The sequence below is a fragment of the Eleutherodactylus coqui genome, chromosome 1, assembly GCF_035609145.1.
Source record: "Eleutherodactylus coqui strain aEleCoq1 chromosome 1, aEleCoq1.hap1, whole genome shotgun sequence".
Taxonomy (NCBI): Eukaryota; Metazoa; Chordata; class Amphibia; order Anura; family Eleutherodactylidae; genus Eleutherodactylus; species Eleutherodactylus coqui.
In genome coordinates, this window is record NC_089837.1 from 295,861,449 (window position 1) to 295,885,292 (window position 23,844).

The window sequence follows — 23,844 nt, forward strand, 5'->3', positions numbered from 1 at the left end:
GACACACAGAAACATGACACTGATCACTGCAAAACACACCTCACACCCTTGTCTTGCTCACACCCCATGTCCGGCCACATAGGAACAGGGCACTGTTCACACTGAACAAACAGGCGAAAGGCCAGCTGCCCCTGGCAGAGGAGCTGGTATATATGAGCAGCAGACCTGGAGGATTGGCTGGCTGGAGCAATCCACACCCAGCCAGTTCAATCAACCACCACCCGTGGAGCTGTGCTGCTGAAAACCATGTAGTACAACAGATCCCAGCAGCACACCCTAATAGTGGGCACACAAGATGTACCATTACTTTGGGGAAGCACAATGAAGGCACTAGTGCTGTAGGTAACACTACTATGGCAGGCACTGAGAAAGGCATCAGGGGGGCTGCATAGTTGGGAGAATGTGCAGAGACAAGTTCTAGTTAGAAGAAGGCGTCAGGCTGTTTGGATTTAGATGGAGAAGAAAAATGAAGACAGATAACTCCAAGCAGAGATGTCAGCTGTGAGCATGGGAGGTAACTTCAGCGCCATCACTTCTCCTTGTGTAGATCTGGTATCTGTTGACTGCAGTATTTCGTTATACTACAGCTGACCCGAGTAATCTCAGCCTACGGCTGCCTGCAGACGGCCGGTTCGGATCCAGCTGCGAGAATTCTCGCAGCGGGACCTGTCCCGTGCCCCTGCAGGGACCAGCGCTTACTCACCTGCTTCTGCTGTTTGATGTTCCGGCTGCTGGCGCATGTGCAGACCGGAGAGTGAGATTTCTGTGTGGGGCTCTGCGAGCCCCGCACAAAAATAGAGCATGCCGTGATATGAAATCGCGGCTGTCTGCCTAGGATTGCGTTTGCTAACGCAATCCTATGGCAGCTTCCACGGGCGGTAATTCTGTGGGAAATCCCGCCGTGGAATTTCCGCCCGTCTGCAGGTTGCCTACCTTGCTACAAATGTTGTCTCTGATACATTTTTTTAAAAAGGGGGCTATGTTTTGGGGGCTTGAACACCAGATTTTTGTAGACTCCAGCAACATCCCTGGCTGGCAATGCTGCATCAATGTGTCACTTAAAAGGATTGTCCAAGATCTTTTCAAACACAGCTCTAGGCATAGGGCAGGAAATAGGCATGTAGTCATCTCTGGGTTCCCTGATTCAACCCGATTGGTTGGTAGCGCCGAACTTGAGTGTAATATAGATCTATGCCTCCCCGTGTCCAATGCTGCCACTTGTCCTCCTTCTGGTGTGCATACAGGCTGCAGTACTGCCTGTTAATGACACATCACACCCAATGACAGCGCAGGCCAAAATAAGAGCTGCCTGTGCAATATACATCTGAATACCCCAATGCAAATTATTGGTGTTTAATATCCGTATTACATGCATAAAGATACACATAGTACACCTGTGTGGAGGAGCCCTTAGAAGGCAGCCATAATGCTCACGTGGCCCTTGCTGAAAATGAGTATGCCACCTGTTCTATAGTAAACACCTGCCTGAAACCAGCTGTGAGCCTGAATAATGGCTGCACACCTGGCGCTAATACTGCAGTGAGCGCACCCCGCCGATGGCGCTGCTGTCACCAACACAAGGACAGCTGTCTGCCTGCTTCAACACCGAGAAACATATACTGTATAGTGCGCAGCCGCAGCCACGCAGTGGGAGGAGCCGGGCCATGACGTGTCCTTTGCGCCACCACGCAGGCCGCGAAAGCGACCGGTCTTCCTGGTGACGCGCCATATTGTGGGAGGCTCGTATGGCAAAAAGAAGTCACGGATTGGCTATAAGGAATTGGCGCGCTACTGGAGAGGGCCTGTGATTGGTGGCGGGAGCAAGGCTGGATGGGCGGGGGTTTTGATTGGCTAGGAATTCGGAACGCGCCAACAGGCCCAGAGAACTAACTGTCCGAGAGAGAAGACCGAGAAACATGTGGAATAATCAAGGTAAGAGTCTGGAAAGTGCGGCGGCCGCTGCTATACGGGGCTGCGTTAGTAAGCAGCAGTCACGTGATGTAGTAGTCTCTCAGAGCCCGGCAGTGCTGCTGTTTACTAAGAACGTGTGTGTGTTAGTTTACCGTATTGTCTGCGGTCACTCCATACTGCTGAGCTGCTGTACAGCGCTTGTAGTGGGAGAAAAGCAGTCTGTTGCCCATAGCAACCGTTTAAAATGTACCTTTTAGTTCTCATAGTGCAGAATGTAAGCTGTGCTATCATTGGTTGCCATGGGTAACGGACAGTCTTTTCTGGTCAGCTTTAGGCTGGGTTCAGACGGGATGGATTTGCTGCAGAAATTCAGTGTGGAATTTCTGTGCGGCAAATCTGCCTGTGGCTCCTAATCCTGGGATTAGCCTGCCATGGGGGCAAGATTTTGCAAAAATCTCGCCCACACGGGGGCGGCAAAGCGTCCACCCGTTGAGGCCTCAATCCTCTATATGGGGAGAGAAAGCTGCAACGGAATGCCGGTGGCCGAACTGCTCCAAAACCCGCGGCGAAATGCTGCAGGATTTCCTTGTCGTGGGAACCAAGCCTTCTAAATCTGCCCCCTTGCCTTTCTCTCTGGCACGTAATCTTATGTAACCCATGAGGGCATGGAAGGAGTGGCTCCCCAACTTGTCTGAAGCAGGCAGTCAGCATTTGTCAGGGTAGGCTGGCATCGGGAGCTGGTGCCATCATGGATTCTAAGCTTTGGCGCTCACCGCACTGTTCAGCTACTCGCAGGTGGTGTACAGCGCTGACTGACATGGCCACACTCCATGGTGGGGAGCTCGTCGCTAAAGAGGTGGCGGGGGGCTATTTGGGAGCACCTTTGTGTGAACAAGTCTTCCATAATGACTGAATGGCCATAGACGTAAAATGTTATGTGGGTGACGCAGCATTGTACTACTGGGGAGCCAGCGGAGACCTGCCCTGTCATCGTGGAGGACAGAGTATCCAATGCACACTGTCATGCGCAGTTCAGCTGGGTTCACACGGGACGGATTTGCTGCAGAATTTCCGTGCGGATTGTCCACACAAAAATTTTGTACGCGACTCCTAAACCCGGAATTAGCCAGCAAAGCTGACGAGATTGTGCGAAAGTCTTGTCCACACACTGCAGACAATCCGCACGGAAACGGCCAAGACACAGCATTTTGTATTTTCTCCCCCCCCCCCTTCCTCCCGAAATGCTGAGGTGGTTCTCCGTAAAAATGATTTTAACACCCTTGTTGTGTTTTCTGTGCAGGTGGCTTTGATGGTGGTTATGGCGGCTCTGGGACAGGAGGTGGATACATGCAATCACCGGGAGGATTTGGATCTCCGGCTCCTACCCAGGGAGAAAAGAAAGCTGTATGTATTATGGCTTACTTGCTGTACTCCACTACCCTGTGGTAAAGCGCTTGTACTTGTATCTCAATCACAATATTACTGCCTTTTGGTCCAGTGTCCATGGGTGGATCTGAATTGCGGACAGTCCGCAGCTCAAGTCGCCCATGGGGTGTTTGCACTTCAATTAACACCTGCGAATTTGATTGGCGGATGCCACATGCAGAAAAGAAAGCATGCTCCATTTTACCACGATTTCCGCGCGGATGGGCACCATTGATCTCTATGGAAGCAAGTAATTCGCAATGCATCCGCAATTCAATTGCGGATTTGTAGGCAGATACCTTTGTGGTTGCTTGGAGACCAAGCAGGGAGGAGGGGGAAGGCAGGCACTTTGGGCTTGCAATTCTCCCCCCCCCCCCCCCCCCCCCCCCCTCTGACGTACAATCCGCAGTGCATTTGTGTAAATCTGTGATCGCCGGCAAGCATTTAAAAATTTCCGTACTGGCACGTAGGTCTTCTGCCACGGAAATCCACGCCTGCTGTGGACACGAGGCCTTAGGGTATCGTCACACTATTTCTGGTGTCCGTGTTGGCAATCGCTCCCAGTGTAAACACAGAACAACCTCTCTGACAAGTCAATTTGGCTGTGCCTAAAGAACAGACCCCAGAAAATGTTGTTTCTATGTATACACTGTATTTTTCAACATATAAGATGCACCCCTGGTATAGGCAACAAAGGTAAAAAAATTCATATTAATTAAAACTACTCTGGTGTTCTGGAGGGGTCAACGTTATTAACATTCATGGTCTAGAGTAGCACTCCCTTTCTTTTTTTTTTTTTTTCCTTTCTTGGTATAGGGAAGGGGATTAATTGCCAACAGTCCACTTTTGTTAAACTCGGGGGTTTTTTTTTTTTTTTTTGACGAATGGGGAAAAAAAAAATTGTAAGTAGTACATGTGATTCCTCCATGTTTCTACTGCTTTATTCTATTTCCTCTCGGTCACATCTGCGCTGGATACCCCCTTTGGGGCTTCCAGTGCAGATCTGGCAACAAATTCCAGACGAAATGGTGCAGCATAGGAAAATTTTGCCAGAAAGTCCCAATTTATAGCCAGTGGGGTTTGTCTGGCATTTTCAGTCTTGCATATGCTGGATCCAGCAGTTCTGGTATTTCCATTGTTCAGCTCCAAGGAGTGAGTTAAACAATGAAAGTAGAATTTGTGTGTGTGTGTGTTTTACTGCACACCTAGCCCTGCTATTAATTTTAATAAAGCCTTTACATATCTGCCCAACATATCAGTAATTTCACTGCTCCCAATGACCACGACGCTGACATCATGAATGGTGACATCTTCACACCTGTCCCATGTGTCCTGCAGGTAGATCTCGCCTGCAGGTCCCTTGGGGCATGTTTATGTGCACATGGCAAACAAGTGTACTGATTGAAACAGCTAATTAGTTCCAGATGGTTTTCCAGTTGAATTACGCAGTGTGTCATGTATCTCCTTGCGTATTGTGTGCATACAGATAATCCCCCTACTTACAAACAAGTTTTGTTCCAGGAAGCTGTTCCTAAATACGTTTGTTCGCATTGTTTGGAGGGGGATCACGAGTGCATCCCGCTCCATGTAAAGTCGGGTGCAGGCTGATTCCTACAACCGTCACCTGTCCGCAGGGGCTGCGCTCAGCGGTGATGTTAACGCTTTAGATGCTGCTGTCAGAATTGACGGCAGCATTTAAAGCGTTAACAGTTCCGACGAGTGCCACTGCGAGTGCCACTGCTTGTCGGAGCTGATGCGGCCAGGTGTCAGCCGCAAGAATCCGCTTGCACCCGACGTTCGGGGATGCTGTTCGGTTGCCGCAGCAGCCGGGGGCCTTCTAAAAGGCCCCAGGGCTGCCTTTGCAGAATGCCTATCATTTTAGCTTCTACCTCACTTTTTTTTCTTCTCCCCTGGAGCTGCATGTCTGTTTTCAGCCTGCATATTATTGTTAAAATACTCTATGCATGTGCATAACCAAATACAATGTAAACATAGCCTTATTTTAACACAATTGTTGCTTTCTATCCTGGTAATAATCACCTTTTTTTTTTTTTTTTTTTCTTCAGAGGTCAAGAGCACAGCAAATCGTGCCATGTACAGTGTCACAGCTTCTTTCTGCTGTCCAAGTGGATGAGCTTTTCAGAATAGGAGAAGTCGAGCTTTCCCAGGTCTGTATGTTGGACTTGTGATGGAGGAGAGGTTCTCATTGGCCCTCAAAAGAATGGAGGGTGTATGACTTGTCTTAAGAAAAAAAGAATTTGAAAAGTGACATTAGACTGCAATTTTTGTCTTGATGGTTACAAGTTTAACTTTCACCTCAGCCAATGAACATTTCCTTAACCACTTGTGGACTGCCCCTTTTTTTTTTATTTTATGTATTTTTTTACTCCCCATTTTCAAAAAAATCCTGACTTATTTATCCCTTACCGTAGTTGTTTGAGGGCTTTTTTTTTTTCTTTTTGCTGGTGGCTGTTCTTCAATGGTACTATTTAATGTATGGAAAAACCTTTTAAAAACAGCAATTCCGACATCTTAGGATAGGTCTTGTTTTTGTGGTGTACAACAAAGATAACATAACTTTATTGTGTGTGTGTGTGTGTGTGTGTGTGTGTGTATTTTGGCTGTACTACTTTAAAAAAAAACAAAAAACTTTGTTCCCACTTCTTGAACTTGCTCCTGTAGATCTGGGATGGTTTCGCACACCGTGGCGACTTGATGACTATATCGGACTCATGGACCCCTTTGATGGGGAACTCAGATGTTCTCCAGGGAGATATAGGATTACCACTACTGGATAGATTGGGGTCTCAACTACCTAGAGTTCATGATCTGGTTAGAAAGGAGGGATTTATATCACTGAATGCGCTCCTGGGTGAGGAGGGTCCTGTGATGGGTGCATGGTAACAATACCTGCAGATAGTTCCAGAAGATTAAATGCAACCACAGCACTCACCAGAGTCATAAGAAGATAATACTCTGGTTTCCACCAAGAAAATATCTATTGTGGAAATGAGAAGAAATTTGCAAGAGCCTGGTGTGGTCCGGATCCAAGACCAAACACAGCTGAAAATATAGAGCGACCAGGCAGCAGCTGATGATTTTTTGCAAAATTAAAAAATAACTTTTATTCCTCCATGAGAGTAAGACAGGCGACGTTTCGGTTTATTTTGCAAAAAATCATCAGCTGCTGCCTGGTCACTCTATATTTTCATTAATACCTGCAGATAGGTCACTTCATTCGAGCTCTAGGACCAATATCAGACCTGACCACACCATTCCCTCCATTTGAGGAGGAGTTTGTTGACCCTTGTCATTCAAGGATTGTAGATTGTGGAGATCTTGGTAGCAGGAAGGGATCGGGACCCGGGAGGTGGTGTCCAGAGATCATGAAAAAGACCTAGGATGATATTTGTCAGAGTATGAGTGGGCTAAAGTGGTGTCTGATCCACAAGATGTCGGCCTTAGGCACTCAAGAGCTGAATTACAAATTTGTGGCAAGATGGTATCGCTCACCGTCACTTCTGGCCTGTTTCCATCTGGGCATCTCCGACTTGGGCTGGAGATGCCTAGGAGGGAAAGGCATGTTTACTCACATGTCCACGAATCTCTGAACTTTGGAAAGAGATTGAGGACCTATACAAAACCTTGAATCGGGGCTCTTTATCAATCCTGCTGGGACCCATTGGCACTAGTAAGAGGAATATTTTAAGATTCTTCCTCCTAGCCATGAGAATAGTGAAACCTTGGCTATGGAGATCCCAGGGTCCCCAGACAAGATTGAAGTGGGTGCTGGCACTGGATGAGATGGGTCGCATGGAGGAGCTAAAGGCTAGGAACGATGATAAACATTTGACCTATCACTCCACTTGGGAGACCTGTTTGGAGTTCCGCAAGTCAGTGGGGTTTAAACAATGGCTGGCGAATGGGGTATTGCATACTCAATAGTATGTATGGTGTTCTCTGCTTGCACTAGTCTGAGGCTCTTCCTTTGTTTCTCCTCTTCCTCTTTTTCCCCTTGTCATTCTTTTCTGTCTTCTCGCTCCTCTCCTTACCCTATATGGCCTTTCTCTCCCTCACTCAATCCCAACCTCCTCAGGGGATCCCCCTAGGGATTGCTTTTTGGAGGTGAAATAGTTTGTAAATGTTCATAAGGTTAGTTAACGAATAGTCCATTCGGAAGAACTACTAGAGCCGCGCTGGTTATAACTTATCAACCTAGTTGCGCTATGTACGAGGTTGTGTGTGTGTTTTTTGTTTTTTTTACTGTACTTTTGGCATCCACCGTACTGACTGTTTAGCCTAATGAGTCCCAGATGTTTGTTTGTCTCCCTCTTTCCCCTCAGCAAGTCATGTTTTTAGGATTTCTTTAGTTCTGTACATTTGATGTGGTTGTCAGTGTCGCAAACACTGCCACAGGCGTTGCCTATGGAATATACTCAAATCCTTACCTGTTGGGAATACTGGAGTTGAGAAACACTACACCACCGATATTTGGTCTTAGCGCTATTACACGAGCGCTTGGGTAATGCTTTAACTGCTGGCCAAGCTACACTTGCAGTTATTGGAAAAGGCATGCAGCAGCTGCTCACACATGTGATGGCACCTTTTATTAAACACAAACTTGCCCTGTTGATGGAAAGTAATCACAGCTCAGCTTTCATTATTCTCTAACTCTTTACAAAGTGGAAGCAGAGTTATTAATGCTTTTGCTATGTGTGACAAGGCCACTTTTACTGCCTAGTTTTGGAAAACTAGCCTGTATATGTTCGAATACCCCAGTGCACGAATCTTAGGTCTAAGACGACTGCTGCTAAATTAGGATAAAGCATTGAAACTGGGACTGGATCCTTATGCAACCCTCTGAGTACCGCTCTTCTCACCGGAGGAGAGGTATTGGGTATCCACTCCAATAAACCACAAATGCTGAAGTGACACTTGGTGCTGCCGCTGCTATCTGCATTCTCTTTGTGAGACTGCCGATAGTTTTGTCCAGTTCTTTACCCTAAAAGCCAAGGACACTTCCCTGCTGTGACTAACTGTGCTATTGGCTAATGCAGTACCAAACCTAACTGAAGTAGAAAGAAAATGTTTTTTTTCTTTTTTCAGGTGACACTTGTTGGCATAGTAAGGCATGTAGAAAAGGCTCCAACAAACATTTTATACAAGGTGGATGACATGACTGCAGGACCAATGGATGTTCGACAGTGGGTCGACACAGATGTAAGTCTAACTTCTCTTTCTACTGTTTAGAGACTTCACCATTAGGCTTATCCACACGAGCCATATTCATGTGAGTTTTGTGTGATGTGCACTAAGACGGTCTTGACTATGAAATCTATCCTTTTGAATGGATTCATTCACATGAGCGACTATTTTATTTTTATCGCACATACTGTGCGATGATGCAGTGTTTCTGACTGAAGTCGATATGAAACTCGTGCGATCCTAATATGCACATGAAAATTGCTATTTCACAGAAGCTATGCAGTTTTTAACTTTTGTTACTCAAACTCATTCACATTACCATGAAACACGCATGTTGGCAAGTGCGATATCGGACTGAGTCTCTTGGCCCAATATCGTAGTCGCCCTTATGGAAATAGTAATTTACGAATTTATCTTTGTGTGACAATGTTGGGCCTGTTAAACTCTGCATTTTGCAATGTTCGCTTGGCAAAAAATTCCCTTAGCATACGTCAAACTTGTTCATAGGTTCCCACTCACCAACAGACTGTTCTAGTTCCTACATTGGCATCCAGTAAATTAAAGTATGCAATGTGGGATTTGTTTATTTAACATGGGGGACCTATAAAGGACCATTTAGACACAACAATTATCGCTCAAAAGATGTCGCTCAAGCGACTTTTGAGTGATAATTGTTGTGTCATTTACAGCGCAAGATGTATCACTTTGCGCTGCCAGCGGAGGATGCAGAAGACAAGTGGGGTGTCCCTGCATGTTTTCTGCACAGAGCGCCCGCTCTGTTCTTCATACCCCGCCTGTTATCAGGGAGCGGGATACAGCTGAAACAATAGTATCAGCTGTATCCCACTTTGAATCCCTGATAAGGCTCATCGTTGTCTTTCAGCACGCTGCAAGACAACGATGAGCGACAGGATAACGAAAACACACAATTACACACAACAATTATAGCTCAAAAGATGAATTTTGAGCGATAATCAATGTTTTTTTAAATGGGCCTTAAGCAATTAATGGCACTGCTTATAGAATGACATCAATCGGAAGTATACATCAGGAAATCGCCTTGACATATGTGCAGTGGACATGGCAAAATGCAGTATGGAAACATTCCAGGTGAAATCACAAAAAAATTAAAGGGGTCGTCCCGCGCCGAAACGGGTTTTTTTTTTTTCCAAACCCCCCCCCCCCCCCCCCCCGTTTGGCGCGAGACAACCCCGATGCAGGGACGTACAGAAAGCTTACCGGAGCGCTTACCTTAATCCCCGCGCTCCGGTGACTTCTATACTTACCTGTGAAGATGGCCGCCGGAATCCTCTTCCTCCGTGGACCGCAGCTCTTCTGTGCGGTCCATTGCCGATTCCAGCCTCCTGATTGGCTGGAATCGGCACGGGGCGGAGCTACACGGAGCCTGCATTCTGCACGAGCGGCTCCATTGAAGAGAGCAGAAGACCAGGACTGCGCAAGCGCGGCTAATTTGGCCATCGGAGGGCGAAAATTAGTCGGCACCATGGAGACGAGGACGCCAGCAACAGAGCAGGTAAGTGAAAAACTTCTTATAACTTCTGCATGGCTCATAATTAATGCACAATGTACATTACAAAGTGCATTAATATGGCCATACAGAAGTGTATAGACCCACTTGCTGCCGCGGGACAACCCCTTTAACCTTTCTCGTTTGCATCATTGTCGGACACAACTTTGACCTTGGGTATAGTTTCTGCCACTAGGAGGCGAAACTAAGCATAAAAGTGATAACTCTTCCCACTAGCTATACCCCTCCTGCAAGCAGCATGCTAGCCCAGTTTTTAGCTTAGTGTCTAGGAGGCAGGACCGTCTCTCGTACAGAGACTAATTTATTTTATTTTTTTTTCATCCTATTTTTCATTTTTTTTATTTTCCACTGGAAGACCAGGAAATAACGGGGAGGCAGGACTCTCCCTGTTAACCCACCAAGGAGGGCGAACAGAGGAGAACTTAACCCTCTGTCTGCACGGTCCCCTCAGAAGACAAGGAGGCACATTCAGGTCCTAACCTGGATGTGACCCACCAGCCATAGAGCACCCCCTTCCCTCTTTTTCATGGTCTGCATTCCCTGCCCCATCAAAGGCAGGCGATGGTGGGGAGGAACTGGGAAGCCACCCTACCTCGGTCAAGAGGTAAGTATGTGGTTTTATTTTGTTAGGCCGCCGCCGTGCGGACTGTAATGTCCCAATGTGTTTGTGCATTTACGGTTTGTGTACCTGCGGCTGATGTTGGGCCACCTGCGTTTTTGCTTTGGGCTGCCAGTGGTTGACTGCGGTGTGTGCAGGACCTTGGCCCATGTCGGTAGCCGCTCGCAGTTTTGTGTCGCCTGTGGCTTATGGCTGTGTCGTCGTCGGCTTCTAGTGCCGTCCCTTGCTTGTAGTGTCGCCTGCGGGTTATGGCTGTGCCGTCGGAGGCTTTCAGTACCATCCGTGGCTTAAGCTTGCCGCCTGCGGCTCATAGTGAAGCCCGCGGATCTGACCGTACTGTCGTCGGCTTGTAGCGTAGTCTGCGGCTTATGCTTGCAGCCCGCGGCTCTTTTTGCCTGCCGCCCGCAGCTTGTATTGCCGGCTGTAGCTTACGGCCCGCGGTTCAGAACTCTGGCTGGTATGCCGCCCACAACTGTTTCGACGCCGATGTCAGTGGCCGGGTGGCGGCTCAGGCGTTATAGCCACCGTGCTGCCATGGTTGCTGCCTGTCTAGCGTGCGGCTGCCTATCCTGCCCCGCTGGTTCTCTTCTCTGGTAGCATGGCTACCAGACGTGTTTCCATTGTGATTGCCGCTGAACAGATTGCGTAGCTCACAACCGTTCGGTTTGAGTTTGATTGCCATAGTCCACGTGTCATTGCAGGAGGCGCAATGGGGGAGCTACTGGCAACGAGAGCCACCGATGGACTCCCTCTGGAATCATCGCTGCCCATTACGCTCCGGACCTGGTTGAGCCTTGCCTATTGGTAGCTCCCCCATTGCCCCTCCTGCAGTTCCCTGCAGCCAGCCGTAACGTGGTGTCTGAGTCCTGGAGGACACACGGACGGGGCGTCCAGAGCCACATGCCCAGTACGCTCTCGCTACAGTACTATATATACTGACAACAGTGTGCAAACTCTTGTCAGCATTACTCTGGCCTTGCTGAGACCTGTGGTACCTTCCCTACCAGAAAGGGTACTGCACAGGGAGTCTATGAAATCTATACTGCCCATGTCTGCTCCACACCGGGTTGAGCCTTACCTGTGGGCATCTCCCCGTCTGACCCCCCCCCCCCCTCCCACAGCCACATGTACCACACTCTCTGCGTCCAGGAGGACATGCGGGCGGGGCGGCCAGAGCCACATATCAAATGCGCTCTCGCTGCATTACGAGAGAATCTTATCTTACAGATAAAATTATGCGATCTCTTGTCAGTACTCGCACAGGGAGTCTCTGGACTCCTCTCTCCTCATGTTTGCCCTGAATCGGGTTGAACTTCTCTACAGGCAATCGCACCACATTGTCCATGTCCAGGATGACACACGGACAACGGCTTGCAAGGGCCACATACTATGTGTGCTCTCGTTACGGAACGAGACTACATCCTGCCGGAGAATTTCTCGTCTAATGAACAACGGGGTTCAAGCTGCTTGTTGGCAGTACCCCAGGCTGCTGAGACCGGTGGTACCTTCATGCCTGAAGCAGCGCATACACTGTTTTGTCAGGTTTTTCTTTTTCCCCTTGGTAGTTCCCTGCATCCTGGGTCGGAGTCCGGGGGACAGAGCCACATATCAAGTGCGCTGTCCGCTGCAGTACTGGATTACAGACCAGCAGAGAATATCTCGATTTGTGGACAATGTTACTCAAACTGATTGTCAGCGGTACTCCAGCCTTGATGACAGGCCTGACCGGGTTGAGCCTGGCCTAACAGCTAGCTGCCCCTCTGCATTTCCCTGCAGGCAACCAGACCGCAGTGTCCAATTCCGGGATGGCACGCGGACAGGGCCTGGCTAGAACCATATATGGTATGTGATCTCGCTATAGTATGAGATTTACAGTCACCCAAAATGGTCATCCTATGGACAACCTGTCGTACTGCCTTTGGGCTTTCCTTCGGTCTTGCTGAGTCCTGTGGTACCTTTCAGATGGAAAGAGTACTATTCACAGGAATTCTGCGAACACATCGTTTTTCGTCTCCTTGCGCTCCAGACCTTTACCTAACGGCTAGCTTCCCTGGGATGACCACCTGCAGCTTCCTACAGGCAACTTAGGGCGATCTACGATGACAGGAGCGTACTTCGTACGCTCCCACCACAGACGGGAGTGACATGTAGCCAGAGAGCATCTCGTTTTCCGCACAGTCCGGACTTGTTGGCGTATAGTGGTGATTCCGGGCCCCAACTCCGGCAGGGAGCTGGGGGAGTTATAGATACGTCTACGTGCGCCCCTCCAGTCGGTGCCTTGTCATGCCGATCCACTGTGAGGCCACTTTCTTTCGGGTGGTCGCTGAACTACAACGCATGTTCTAATTTCTAAGAATGCTGGGTGCAGAACAGGCCACGTTTCTCCGATATTGTGGATGGGAAGACTGACCGTAGGAGTACCCTGTAATGAGAGCAATCACTGTCAGATCAGGTGTAGGGCGCTGATCCTCAGCAAACTAGGCCTTCCTAGTCCCTTGCGAGACTTATTGTATAGGGAGGTTAACACGTCCAATGGAGTTAAGTCGGACAGATCCAGCGGCATGCTGCAATCCTCCTGCATTATTGCTTGCAGGAGAATGTAAGACAGTCTATACTTGTACTGTCTGCAATTTTTAGGATTCGTCCCTCCCTACTGCTGTTTCCTCAAAGGGATCCGTGAGAGTCCCGTACCGGTGTACCCTTGCTGGCGTGTGCCTAGTGGATTCTCACGGTTACATTGAATCCCAGTACAGGGCCAGCTGTAGTTGATTACCCAGTTAGTCACCATTCCAAAGGACAGATGTCCTCAGAAGCCCGTGGGGTCATGCAGTAAGTGGACGCTGTGGGCATTGTTGCAGGATCATGGGGCTGAAGTATTTCCTCAGACACGCCCCTTTTTGATTTACAGCTAATCAGAAAGCCGACATCATGGACGGAGGTTGTCGGGATACACAACATCAATGTCATACTGCAGGCCTTCCAGCCTTGGTCATCACGGAACTCCAGCATGGAATGGTTGCAGATCGCAACAAGTTGCCTCTTCAATGGCGTCTTGAAACCTGCTTCCTTCCTCACGGAGGGACTGTGAAGGTGAGGTTGACTACCTGAAGGTATATGGGAGCTGACTTTACAACTAAGTCGACTGGCAGAAGGCCCACAACTCTCTGACGTTTTGGCGCTGATGGCTCCACAGCTCTGTTTTTGGATGCCTATTTGTACTGATGGTACAGGAGACGGTCATTATCTACCTGCTGTATGTTCTGCCGCCGGTATCGGGACCCACTTCAGTGAAGTATCGGTGGGCACCCTTCTCGGTAGTCCCGAGGAACGCTCCGGGGCAAGTTGGCTTGGTCTGACTACGTAAGAGTACCTCGTGCAGGTAGCATTCTTCAGTCACGCTGGCGCGCTGCTGGTAATCCTGGCAACTCCAAGTGGATTCCTGCATTTCCAAGGTGGACTCCTTGCAATGGCTCTGCTTTGCGGCAGTACAGGGTTACAGTGCCAGCGGCAGTACAGGGTTACAGTGCCAGCGAGGTTATATTCTCAGGCGGTATTACGGCTCGTCTTACTCGGATGGCGAGGGCCTCGTTGGAAGCTCCTTGTCAGGAGTGTTTTCTTCATCCCCAGAGGGTGGATGGGGCCGTTACTTAGGCCCCTTTATGCTCTCTGTGAACATATTGGATGCCTAGCCATCCATTAACACCGGTCGCATTTGAAAGCCCGATTTGCTTCCTTACACATGCAGCTTCTTATATTTTCCTGCCCCCTTGGGTACTGCTCTAGAACGTCCCAAGGTCAGAGCTGTGTCCTCCAATGATAGAGGAGCAAACTAGATTTTGTAAGAACCGTAAAATCTCTTTCTCGTCTTGTTCATTGGGGGACACAGCACCCACTCAGTCTGGTATTAGGACTGTAACGTATACTTTTGTTTGGAGGGTCCTCAGTGCAGTCGCACACGGTATGAAATGGGTTACAGTCGTGAGTATTGTTGTTTATCTATTGTCATATCCTACTGGCTGCTACTACTGCTTGCATACAAACTATGCTAGCATGCTGCTTGCAGGAGAGGTATAGCTAGTGGGAGGAGTTAACACTTTTATGCTTAGTGTCGCCTCCTAGTGGCAGAAGCTATACGCAAGGTCAGAGCTTTGTTCCCTAATGAACAAAACGAGAAAGAAATTTCACGGTACGTTCTTACAAAATCTAGTTCAACACAGCCGTCTCAGATTTTCATAAAATTTGGCAGGATGGTAAAGGGCAGGAAGTAACATTTTACCCCTCAGTGTTGCAATGTTTCAGGATTGCAAACCTGAGAAAAATGTGAAATTTATGTTTAGCAGCTCAACGCAAGAAATTATAACTTTTTGTTTTTAATTATGATAGATCTTTTATCCTGGGCTCGTCTTGAAGCTAATAGAGCACGCTTTATAATAAAATATTACATCCTTCATTTTAACGTCACATGATGTCAAATTTTACCTTGAATATCTAAAAAAAACAAAAAACCTTTTTTATAGCTTATTCCTCCCTCAATAAGTTTCACTTTGGGAAGAGGAGTGAAAAAAAGCAAGTACTATAAATTCAATGATTAAATGCCTTAGCACTTGTTTAGGAAATTAGTTTTCAGAGTTATTGATTTTTATCTAGTTTTGGGTTCCTGTGCACAAAATAAATATACTCATTGTGGCGTCAGACAGCCCATTGAAAACCTATAACTAGAAACCTCAATCTCCCAATGTTAATGCATACTGTGCCTGTAGAGTCTAGGTTTGATTATTTTAACTTTGGTATGTTATATTTGCAGGAATCAAGCCATGAAAATGTAGTGGTACCTCCTGGAAGTTATGTGAAAGTGTCTGGTCATCTTCGTTCATTCCAGGTAAATTATTTATTTTTTTTTTAGTGGTAGTCTGCTTCTGCACCATTGCTGATAGAAAAGCTTTCTATTCTGCTTTCCAAATTGGACTTCACTGCTGGCACACTTAACTCGGTCCAATCTCACCTGATCCTCTAACCCTGTCTTTTTCCTAGCCCATCTTTCCAACCTGTCAGTGATCACTGTTTTCCCTCTTAAACATTTAATCGCACCTATTTTTAAAGGCCCATTTACACTGTACGAGTGTCGGGCAATCAATGCCCGACACTCGTCCCTGTGTCTTTACGCTCCTGTGCTCCTGCACGGGAGCTAGCAGAGCTGGCTCGCACATGTAGCAGCCAGCAGGGGGGTGGTGGTGCAGTGCAGGAGATTTCTCTCCTCTGGCTCCCCTGCCCCCCTCCATTGAGATACACTGCGTCCTGTGTAAAAGGGCCTTAAGTCATATTTCCGCCCATGCTATCTCCCAATCTCATTACTCCAGTTTGCCTCAACTGCTTGAAGAACATGTCCACTTTGAAATGTTCTTCAATCTCTCATCCAATTTGTTTTTTGGACAGATACAATCTGGCTTCCAACTTCACCATCCTACTAACAGTGCCCTATCCGAAGTCACAAATAGTCTGTGAAAAGCTAAAGCTTCATGAAATTTCTGTGCTCCTATCTAGACCTGTCCTCTGCCTACGACGGCTGACAACTCTCTCCTATTACAAATTTTCATCTATTGACATTGCAGACATGGCCCTTTCCTGAATCTCCTGATACCTAGCCAAGCAAACTTTTTAAGGCCCATTTAGAGACAACGATTATCTCTCAAAAGACCTCTTTTGAGTGATAATTGTTGTCTAAATGGGCCTTTAGTGTCTCATTCACCCACACTTTTTGTCTTGCCCTCTTTCTGTGGATCTTCTGCAGGGCTTTGTCCTAGGACCCCCCTGTTCTTTTTCCCATCTGTACAGTTTGCCTTGGACAGCTCCTAGAATATTGAGCTTCCAGTACCATCTGTGTGCTAATGACCTTAAATCTGTCACACCTCTGCTGTTCAGAGTGTGTATGTGATAAATATCCTTTTGCTTTCTGATACCATAAACAGGATTTAGTATGTCCCTTCCCACACACACACCTCTCTAAACCAGATTTGTCAATAGCTGTTAATTGCTCCTAGACTATTTTAGCATCCTCCGTGTTGGACCCCAATCTAACACTGTTGTGCTCTGTCAATCCACCTCTACCCTTAGTACTCTGCGCTCCTTTGCCAATTCCTTCACTGGCTAGCAATTAGCCAGAGAATATCGTATGAAGAAAACAGATTGTGGACAGCCTTGTATACATCTGACTTAATCTCCTGGTAATTTATGACATGTAGTCTCCAATCCTTGCAAGCCTTCATCCTGTGCACTCCCCTTGTCTACCCTACACTTAACCATCTCCAAAAGTTCTCCTATGTGTCCCCCATACACTGAAACCAGCTGCTCCAATCTATCAGACTCTCCCCACCATTGAAACCTCCAAATGAAACTTTAAAAACCCGTCTTTTCAGAAACTCATACAACTTCCAATAACCCTGCATCCATATGAGCAGCTTCCTGTGTCCTTCCCCCCCCCCCCCCCCTTTTCTATTTTCCAGTTTCACTCATTTGTTATCTCTAACTTCCATGTATGAAAGGCATTTAAGTACAGAACGCCCTAGAATTAATGGTGCTTTGAAATAATTGCTTTGTCTCCCAGATACACACAATGAACACAGTATTATCGAAGTTGTGTAGACACTTTGGAGATGCTCCCAAAACATAAAGCAAATCCCTGGACACATCTTTTAGGAGCATCTCCGACCCCCTGTTGGTTTGACTGTTGCCTAGAGTTTCCTTACCACGACTCTGCAACTGGTGTTGGCACACCGGATTTATAGGTGGTCTGGCGTACGGTACAATAGGCATTATTTGAAGGAGAGAACATCCAAATGCATTTGTTAAACTAAAAAAGCTATTTTTATTTAAACCTCAGAACAAGCTGTCCAATAAAATGACCACGTGTTTGCTATCCCTATAAGTGGTTTTGGTATGGATTTTGAAAGCATGTGATTCTGTCTGCCTTTCTGTCCTGGTGGTACATGGTCCCTTTTGCTCTCTGCTTGTGGCAGCAGTGACCTGAGCTGAACAGATGTCTGTCTGTCTGTAGTGGCCATGTGTCACTGTTGCCAGCGACGTCCTCGTGCAGGGGACCTGATGCCATCAGTATGGGAACGGCAGTGGATTTAGTAAGGCGAGACAAGACTTTGTCTAGTCACCTCGCTGAAATTTTTTTTTTTCCCTGAATAACTTGGTTCTCTAATTTCATTTTCTTTCCCCCTTTCTTTTACCAGAATAAGAAAAGTGTTGTTGCATTTAAGATTGCAGCTATTGAAGACATGAATGAATTTGTATCTCACATGTTGGAAGTTGTTCACTCTCACATGAGTCTCAATGTCCAGACTCCTGTAAGTTTACCATCAACTTAAGTGTTACATTTTCAGTCAGGCATATCAATCTTGTATCAGAAGAAATGAAGGCAATACACTAACCTCTTAGCCCTTAAAACCACTGGCAATAACAAAACTGCTGCATACTGGGCTGTACAGAATTTGCCCTACAGAGAATTCTCCATTTGATGGTCAAAATCCAGGCGTAAGCAGCTAAATTGGAAGACAGAGCTCTCATTGATAGGCCAGTTTAATTTTATTTTTTATTATGGGACAGTGAGTCTAATGTATAATCGGATATACATCTAGGCTTCATCCTGCAACCCTTGAAAATACTAGAAATTGTACCCTTTTTTTTTTTTTATGCACGACATGGGTGACTTTGCGATATGACAAACTACAAACTAAAAGGGTATTTTATTTGGTCCATTCAGACTTCCGTAGAGTAGAATTCAGATAGAGATCTTTGTCTTATGGGGGCACCTGTTTTTTGTTTTTTACTGACTCAATTTATTGAGACGAGTCGTTCAACCATTTTGTTACGTATTTTATTTTAATGCTTATTTATTTTGAAGGAGAAAGACAAATGTCTGGTCGATATGTAATGATTAAGGATATGTTGACTATAAACAGAGGGATTTTGGCTGCTATAGACCATAGCATTGGCAGCCATCCTTGAGTAGCCCTACAGGGGTGCTCATTTTTGTACGGACACTGTTTATTGATTATGTCCATGCATAATTTTTTTTTTTAAAGATTTCTGCATTGGGGTGGTTATGTATTTCCACAAACTCCTGTTTAAATATGATTTGACGCATGATTTTTGGATACACAGGAACGCTGTATCTGTATGTACACCTGAGGAAACTGATTTGAAATGTGGAAGCTCCGTAATCATTAAAGGTTATCTAGCCAAAACTGTTTTGAAAACCTTTTATTAGAAGCTGTGCTGGTTTGTACTCCATCTCAGCTGTAGATAATGAGCCAAACTGACAGCATTCTAAAGAACTAGGATGCTGTTGGTCATTAGACCTGTGTTTGGGCTGAAACATGGGTCACAAATTCACCTGTATTACACTTGTCATGTGAGCAGAGCGCTTGCAGGGGATGGGAAGAATAAAAAGTGTGTGTGCTGCAGTGTCAGAGTAATTGTAGAACAGAATGGGTTTTAAAATATCACTTTTAACCCTTTGCAATCCAATTTTGGATTCAGGGTTTCCGAGATGGCTTTCTTTCTACAATTATACAATGGCACCATCTGCTGGCTAGAGCCAGTACTGCAGTATCAGAAATGCTGGAGGGGCCAGTAATATACAGTAAGAATACCCTGCTGGACGTCCTCCGACATCAGAGCTGTACAGCCTTCAATCAGAATGTCTTCAGACAGTGGATTGGAAAGGGTTAAACTAGCTAGATTTGAACTACACTATATGGACAAAAGTATTTGGACGCTGCAGAAAGTCAGCAAATATGCAAATACTGAGTTTGCCGAACGTATGCTGGCAAGGGCATGGGTAAAATAAAAATCTGCTCATTTTGTAGTAACTATTCATTCACCCAATCGAGCACTTGTGGGGCGAACTGCACAGCTACCCACGCCCATCCTCGCAACAATCTCTTCTCACAGCCTTGCATAAGGAATGGTGAGCTATTCCTGCCCAGACTTACAAAGGACTTGTGGAAAGTTTGCCTGGATGTGTTGTCGCTGTAATAGAAGCAAAAGGAAGGCCGACACCTTACTAAATAGAAGAATAAAGCACTTTTTCTGAAAAACATGCAGCGCCCAAATACTTTTGTCCATATAGTGTATATAATTTTGTTATACTAGCAGTAGACTTGCATGATAATTACTTGCAAATTGTACTATTGTTTAAAAGTAGTTCTCCCTTATTTAAGATTGTTTTTCTTTATATGCAGCCTGGAGGTGGGGAAACGTCTAAAGTGCTCAGTACACCTGGACGTATGGGAAATGCCGGAGGAAGCTTCACAGGAGGAAATGATGTGCAGACTAATGGACTGACACCACACCAGAGTCAGGTAACTTAAAGAAGATTCCCACGGTCTAGATTTCTAGACAGGTGACTGGATTAGTTGTTTATGGCAGCAGCTTCTAGGAATGCCTGTTGTATGAAATTAAAACTATTCTGCAGTAAACCTTTTTCCTTCCCCACAATAGATTTTGAATATAATTAAAAGCTGCAAAGGAAGTGAAGGCATGGGCTTTGATGAGCTGAAGGCAAGACTTAAAGGAATCAACGTTAATACCATTAAGTAAGCTAAATATGGATATCTAGGACACTAGGCCAAATATTAGTATTTATGGACAAGTTTTACTGTTGTATCCTTTTTTTTTTTTTTTTTTTTTTTTTAAATGGGCCGCAGGAGGTTTAGTATAGATACTCACATGGGTATATAAATTAACATAATGGCGTTCCCTTCTTAAGGCTGGATTCACACGAACGTATATCGGCTCAGTTTTCACGCCGAGCTGATTTACGTCGTCCTCATCTGCAGGGAGCCAGGAGCAGGAACTGAGCTCCCGCCCCCTCTCTGCCGCCTCTCCGCCCCTCTGCACTATTGCAATGGGGAGAGGCGGGACGGGGCTAATTATCAGAACTTAGCCCCGCCTCCTTTCATTGCAAATAGTGGAGAGGGGGCGGGAGCTCAGTTCCTGCTCCTGGCTCTTCCATTCACCCCCCCCCCCGCCCCGACGAGGATGACGTATATCGGCTCGGCGTGAAAACCGAGCCGATATACGTTCGTGGGAATGCACCCTAAAAGTGGTGTTGGCAAAATATTTGCCAGTTGGTATGTTTTCAGGTGGCCAAATTAAGTGTTAATGCTGTAGCACGAGGAAGCTTACAAATCACACAAGTATTGAATGTTATAGGAGGCAATCTGATTTCTCAATCGGCCCGCAGAGATATTGATACAAAGAAATTTGAAACGAACCTCAATTATAATTCTAATTAATTTCTTATTAAATTCAACAAACGTCCCCCATTGAGTTGACTTCTCTTTAATGGCAGGACTTCTCTCATGCCGATTGAAGCTGTTTCTAATGAGACCTCAGTAAATGGCCTTACATTCCTGTGATAGAAACAATAGGTCATAAAGGACAGACAGAGAAAATGGCAAGACAGAGCAGGGTACAAGACCAAATGGAAAATCTTATACGAGGGGGTGCTGATAAGCCTTTAGCTTTTTTTTTTGTTTCTTTCTATGGTAACGAATGTTACATTGCATGAAAGCCTTATGTGTCTAATGTTTTCAAAATTTTGTGATTGTAGCCTATGGCAACAGTGATCTAGGCACGCGGGGAAACAAAATGGTGGAGTCTAAGGCGATATTTACAGCCAATGAGAGCAGAGGAGTGATAAAATTCTTGTTTCTGCAAGGAGAGTCTGCGAAGGATATTCATGATGATAAGTCGCAGACATTGGGGGATCAATGCTCTTCATATTCTACAGTTAAGAACTGGGTTGCCAAATTTAAAACGGGCCACTTCAGCACCAATGATGAGGAACGTCCTGGACGACCGAGGGAGGTGGTTGTTCCGGAGATCGTCGATGCTGTGCCCAACCTCATACTGGAGAATCGGCCAATTTCAGCTAAAGGGATAGCAGACATCATGGTGATTTCTCGTGAACGTGTTTGTGTCATTATCCATGAACATTTGAACATGAAGAAGCTATCTGCAAAGTGGGTCCCTAAATGTTTGACAACAGATCAGACAAGCATGCGAGTGAAAACTTCCCGGTCCATTTGTCAGTGTTTCCGGACTGATAAGAACTCCCTGGATCGACTAGTCACTATGGATGAGATCTGGATTTATTTGTATGACCCTGAAACCAAGGAGCAGTCAAAAGAGTGGAGGCACAGTGGTTCTCCTAGCCCAAAGAAGTTCAGGGTGCAAAAATCAGCCACTAAGGTGATGGCGTCTGTGTTCTGGGATAAGGAGGACGTGCTGCTAGTGGGTTACCTTCAAAATGGTTCCACCATCAATGCAAGGTATTACATTGAACTTTTGGACCCATTGAAGGCAGCTCTGAAGGCCAAAAGGCGGAGCAAGCTCACACTGCACAAGCTACCACGGCAAAACCTTATTCACCAGTTCTAGCTCTCTCCGACTATCATCTGTTTCTAAACCTGAAGAAACCTTAAGGGTACCAAATTTCACACCATTTCTGATGCCATGGCTGCTACAGATGACTGGTTTGAGGCACAACTGAAATCCTTCTTTTTGCAAGGCTTATAGAACTTGGAATACCGATTGTAAGAAGTGTGCTGACATCAGTGGAGAGTATGTGGAATAAATGTAAAGTTTCATCTTCCTTTTTTGTCTCTCTCTGGGTAAAGCCAAAGACTTAGCAGCCCCTCGTAGCATCTATCACAGTGGCCTAGTGTTTTCACACTACCTGTTCTGTGATGCTTGTAGGGTAGGGATGTCTGCTGCCTCACCTTTTTATGTTGTGTTTTTTGATCCCTACCTTCCCTACTCTGTGGGCTAGGCAACATTGTTATAATATAGCTGATGTTATAGGGTGGTGTACATTTTCGTGCCTGCTGGAGTATCTTTGAAGAGATCTATCTTATTACTCAATTTAATCTTGCATTTTTTTTTCTTCTTTCAGACAAGCTTTGGATTTCCTCAGCAACGAAGGCCACATCTATTCAACAGTGGATGATGACCATTATAAATCAACAGATGGAGATTAAGATTATTACAGATGGGAGGAGTCGGGGGGGCATTTCCCCCACATTGCAGTACTTCCTGGAATAAAAGACTTTATATTTTCTTGCAGCAAGCTCACCCTAAAGGAGTTTTCTGGACTTCGTTTTTTTTCTTTTTGTTTGCCCCATTACGTCTGGCACAATGACAGAATCTCAAGGATGGGGATGGGAAATGCGTGAGAACACCTATTCAACCCAGCCAGCTTAAGGGCTGTACTAGAAATACTTGTAAATAGTTATTCAGCCCACACTGAGAATAAAAATCTTAATATTGAACACCTTTTGTACTATTCCTCAAACAGTGGATTCACATCTGGTTTGGCTTGTTTGTTTTGAATTACTGATCAATGGATAATAGATAAATGGAGGGTGGGGGTAGAGTCTTTCTGCAAACTGTGTGTGTGTGTGTGTGTGTGTATAATATATATATATATATATATATATATATATATATATATATATATATATATATATATATATATATATATATATATATATATATATTCACCAGGCTGAAGTCTACAGGTGTAATTTGTTTTTCTCTAATGGTCCTTATACAGAATGAGCTGCAGACAGTGATGTTTGCTCCTGTGCACTTCTAGAATGGTCTGTTCTAAATTTTCACAGCATTCACTGCAGTATAAATAACACTTTAACCCATTAATGACGCGGCACCTTTTTTTTTTCCATTCTCGTTTCCCCCCCCCCCCCCCCCCCAAAAAAAAATCATAATTCTTTTATCTATCAACGCTGCTGTATGAAGGCTTGTTTTTTGCGGGGCGAGTTGTATTTTTCAATGGTGCTATTTACTGTACCATATAATGTACTGAAACTTAAAAAAAAATTCGAAGTGGAGTAAAATGAAGAAAAACTACATTCAATCATCTTTCAGTGCGTCTTCTTTGTTCGGTGCACAAACTGCAACAAAAATGACATGATTACTTTTCTATGGGTCACTTCGATTGCTACGATGCCAAACTTGTATAGTTAGGTTTTTTTTTTTCTGTCCTCTTTTCAAAGGCATTTAATTTTTTTAAACTTGTTATTTGCTGCCATCTTTTGCGCACAAT

At 45.7% G+C, this 23,844-nt stretch overlaps 1 protein-coding gene across 1 annotated transcript; it reads left to right on the forward strand.

Moving 5' to 3' along the window:
- The first annotated feature begins 1,806 nt into the window (after window positions 1-1,806).
- On the forward strand, window positions 1,807-23,050 carry RPA2 (replication protein A2). The gene is made up of 9 exons (XM_066573550.1): window positions 1,807-1,932; window positions 3,212-3,315; window positions 5,403-5,504; window positions 8,443-8,556; window positions 15,514-15,588; window positions 17,945-18,058; window positions 19,958-20,077; window positions 20,217-20,311; window positions 22,675-23,050. The coding sequence occupies exons 1-9, from the start codon at window positions 1,917-1,919 to the stop codon at window positions 22,757-22,759; spliced, it is 825 nt and encodes a 274-aa protein (XP_066429647.1). The 5' UTR covers window positions 1,807-1,916; the 3' UTR covers window positions 22,760-23,050.
- Window positions 23,051-23,844: the final 794 nt, after the last annotated feature.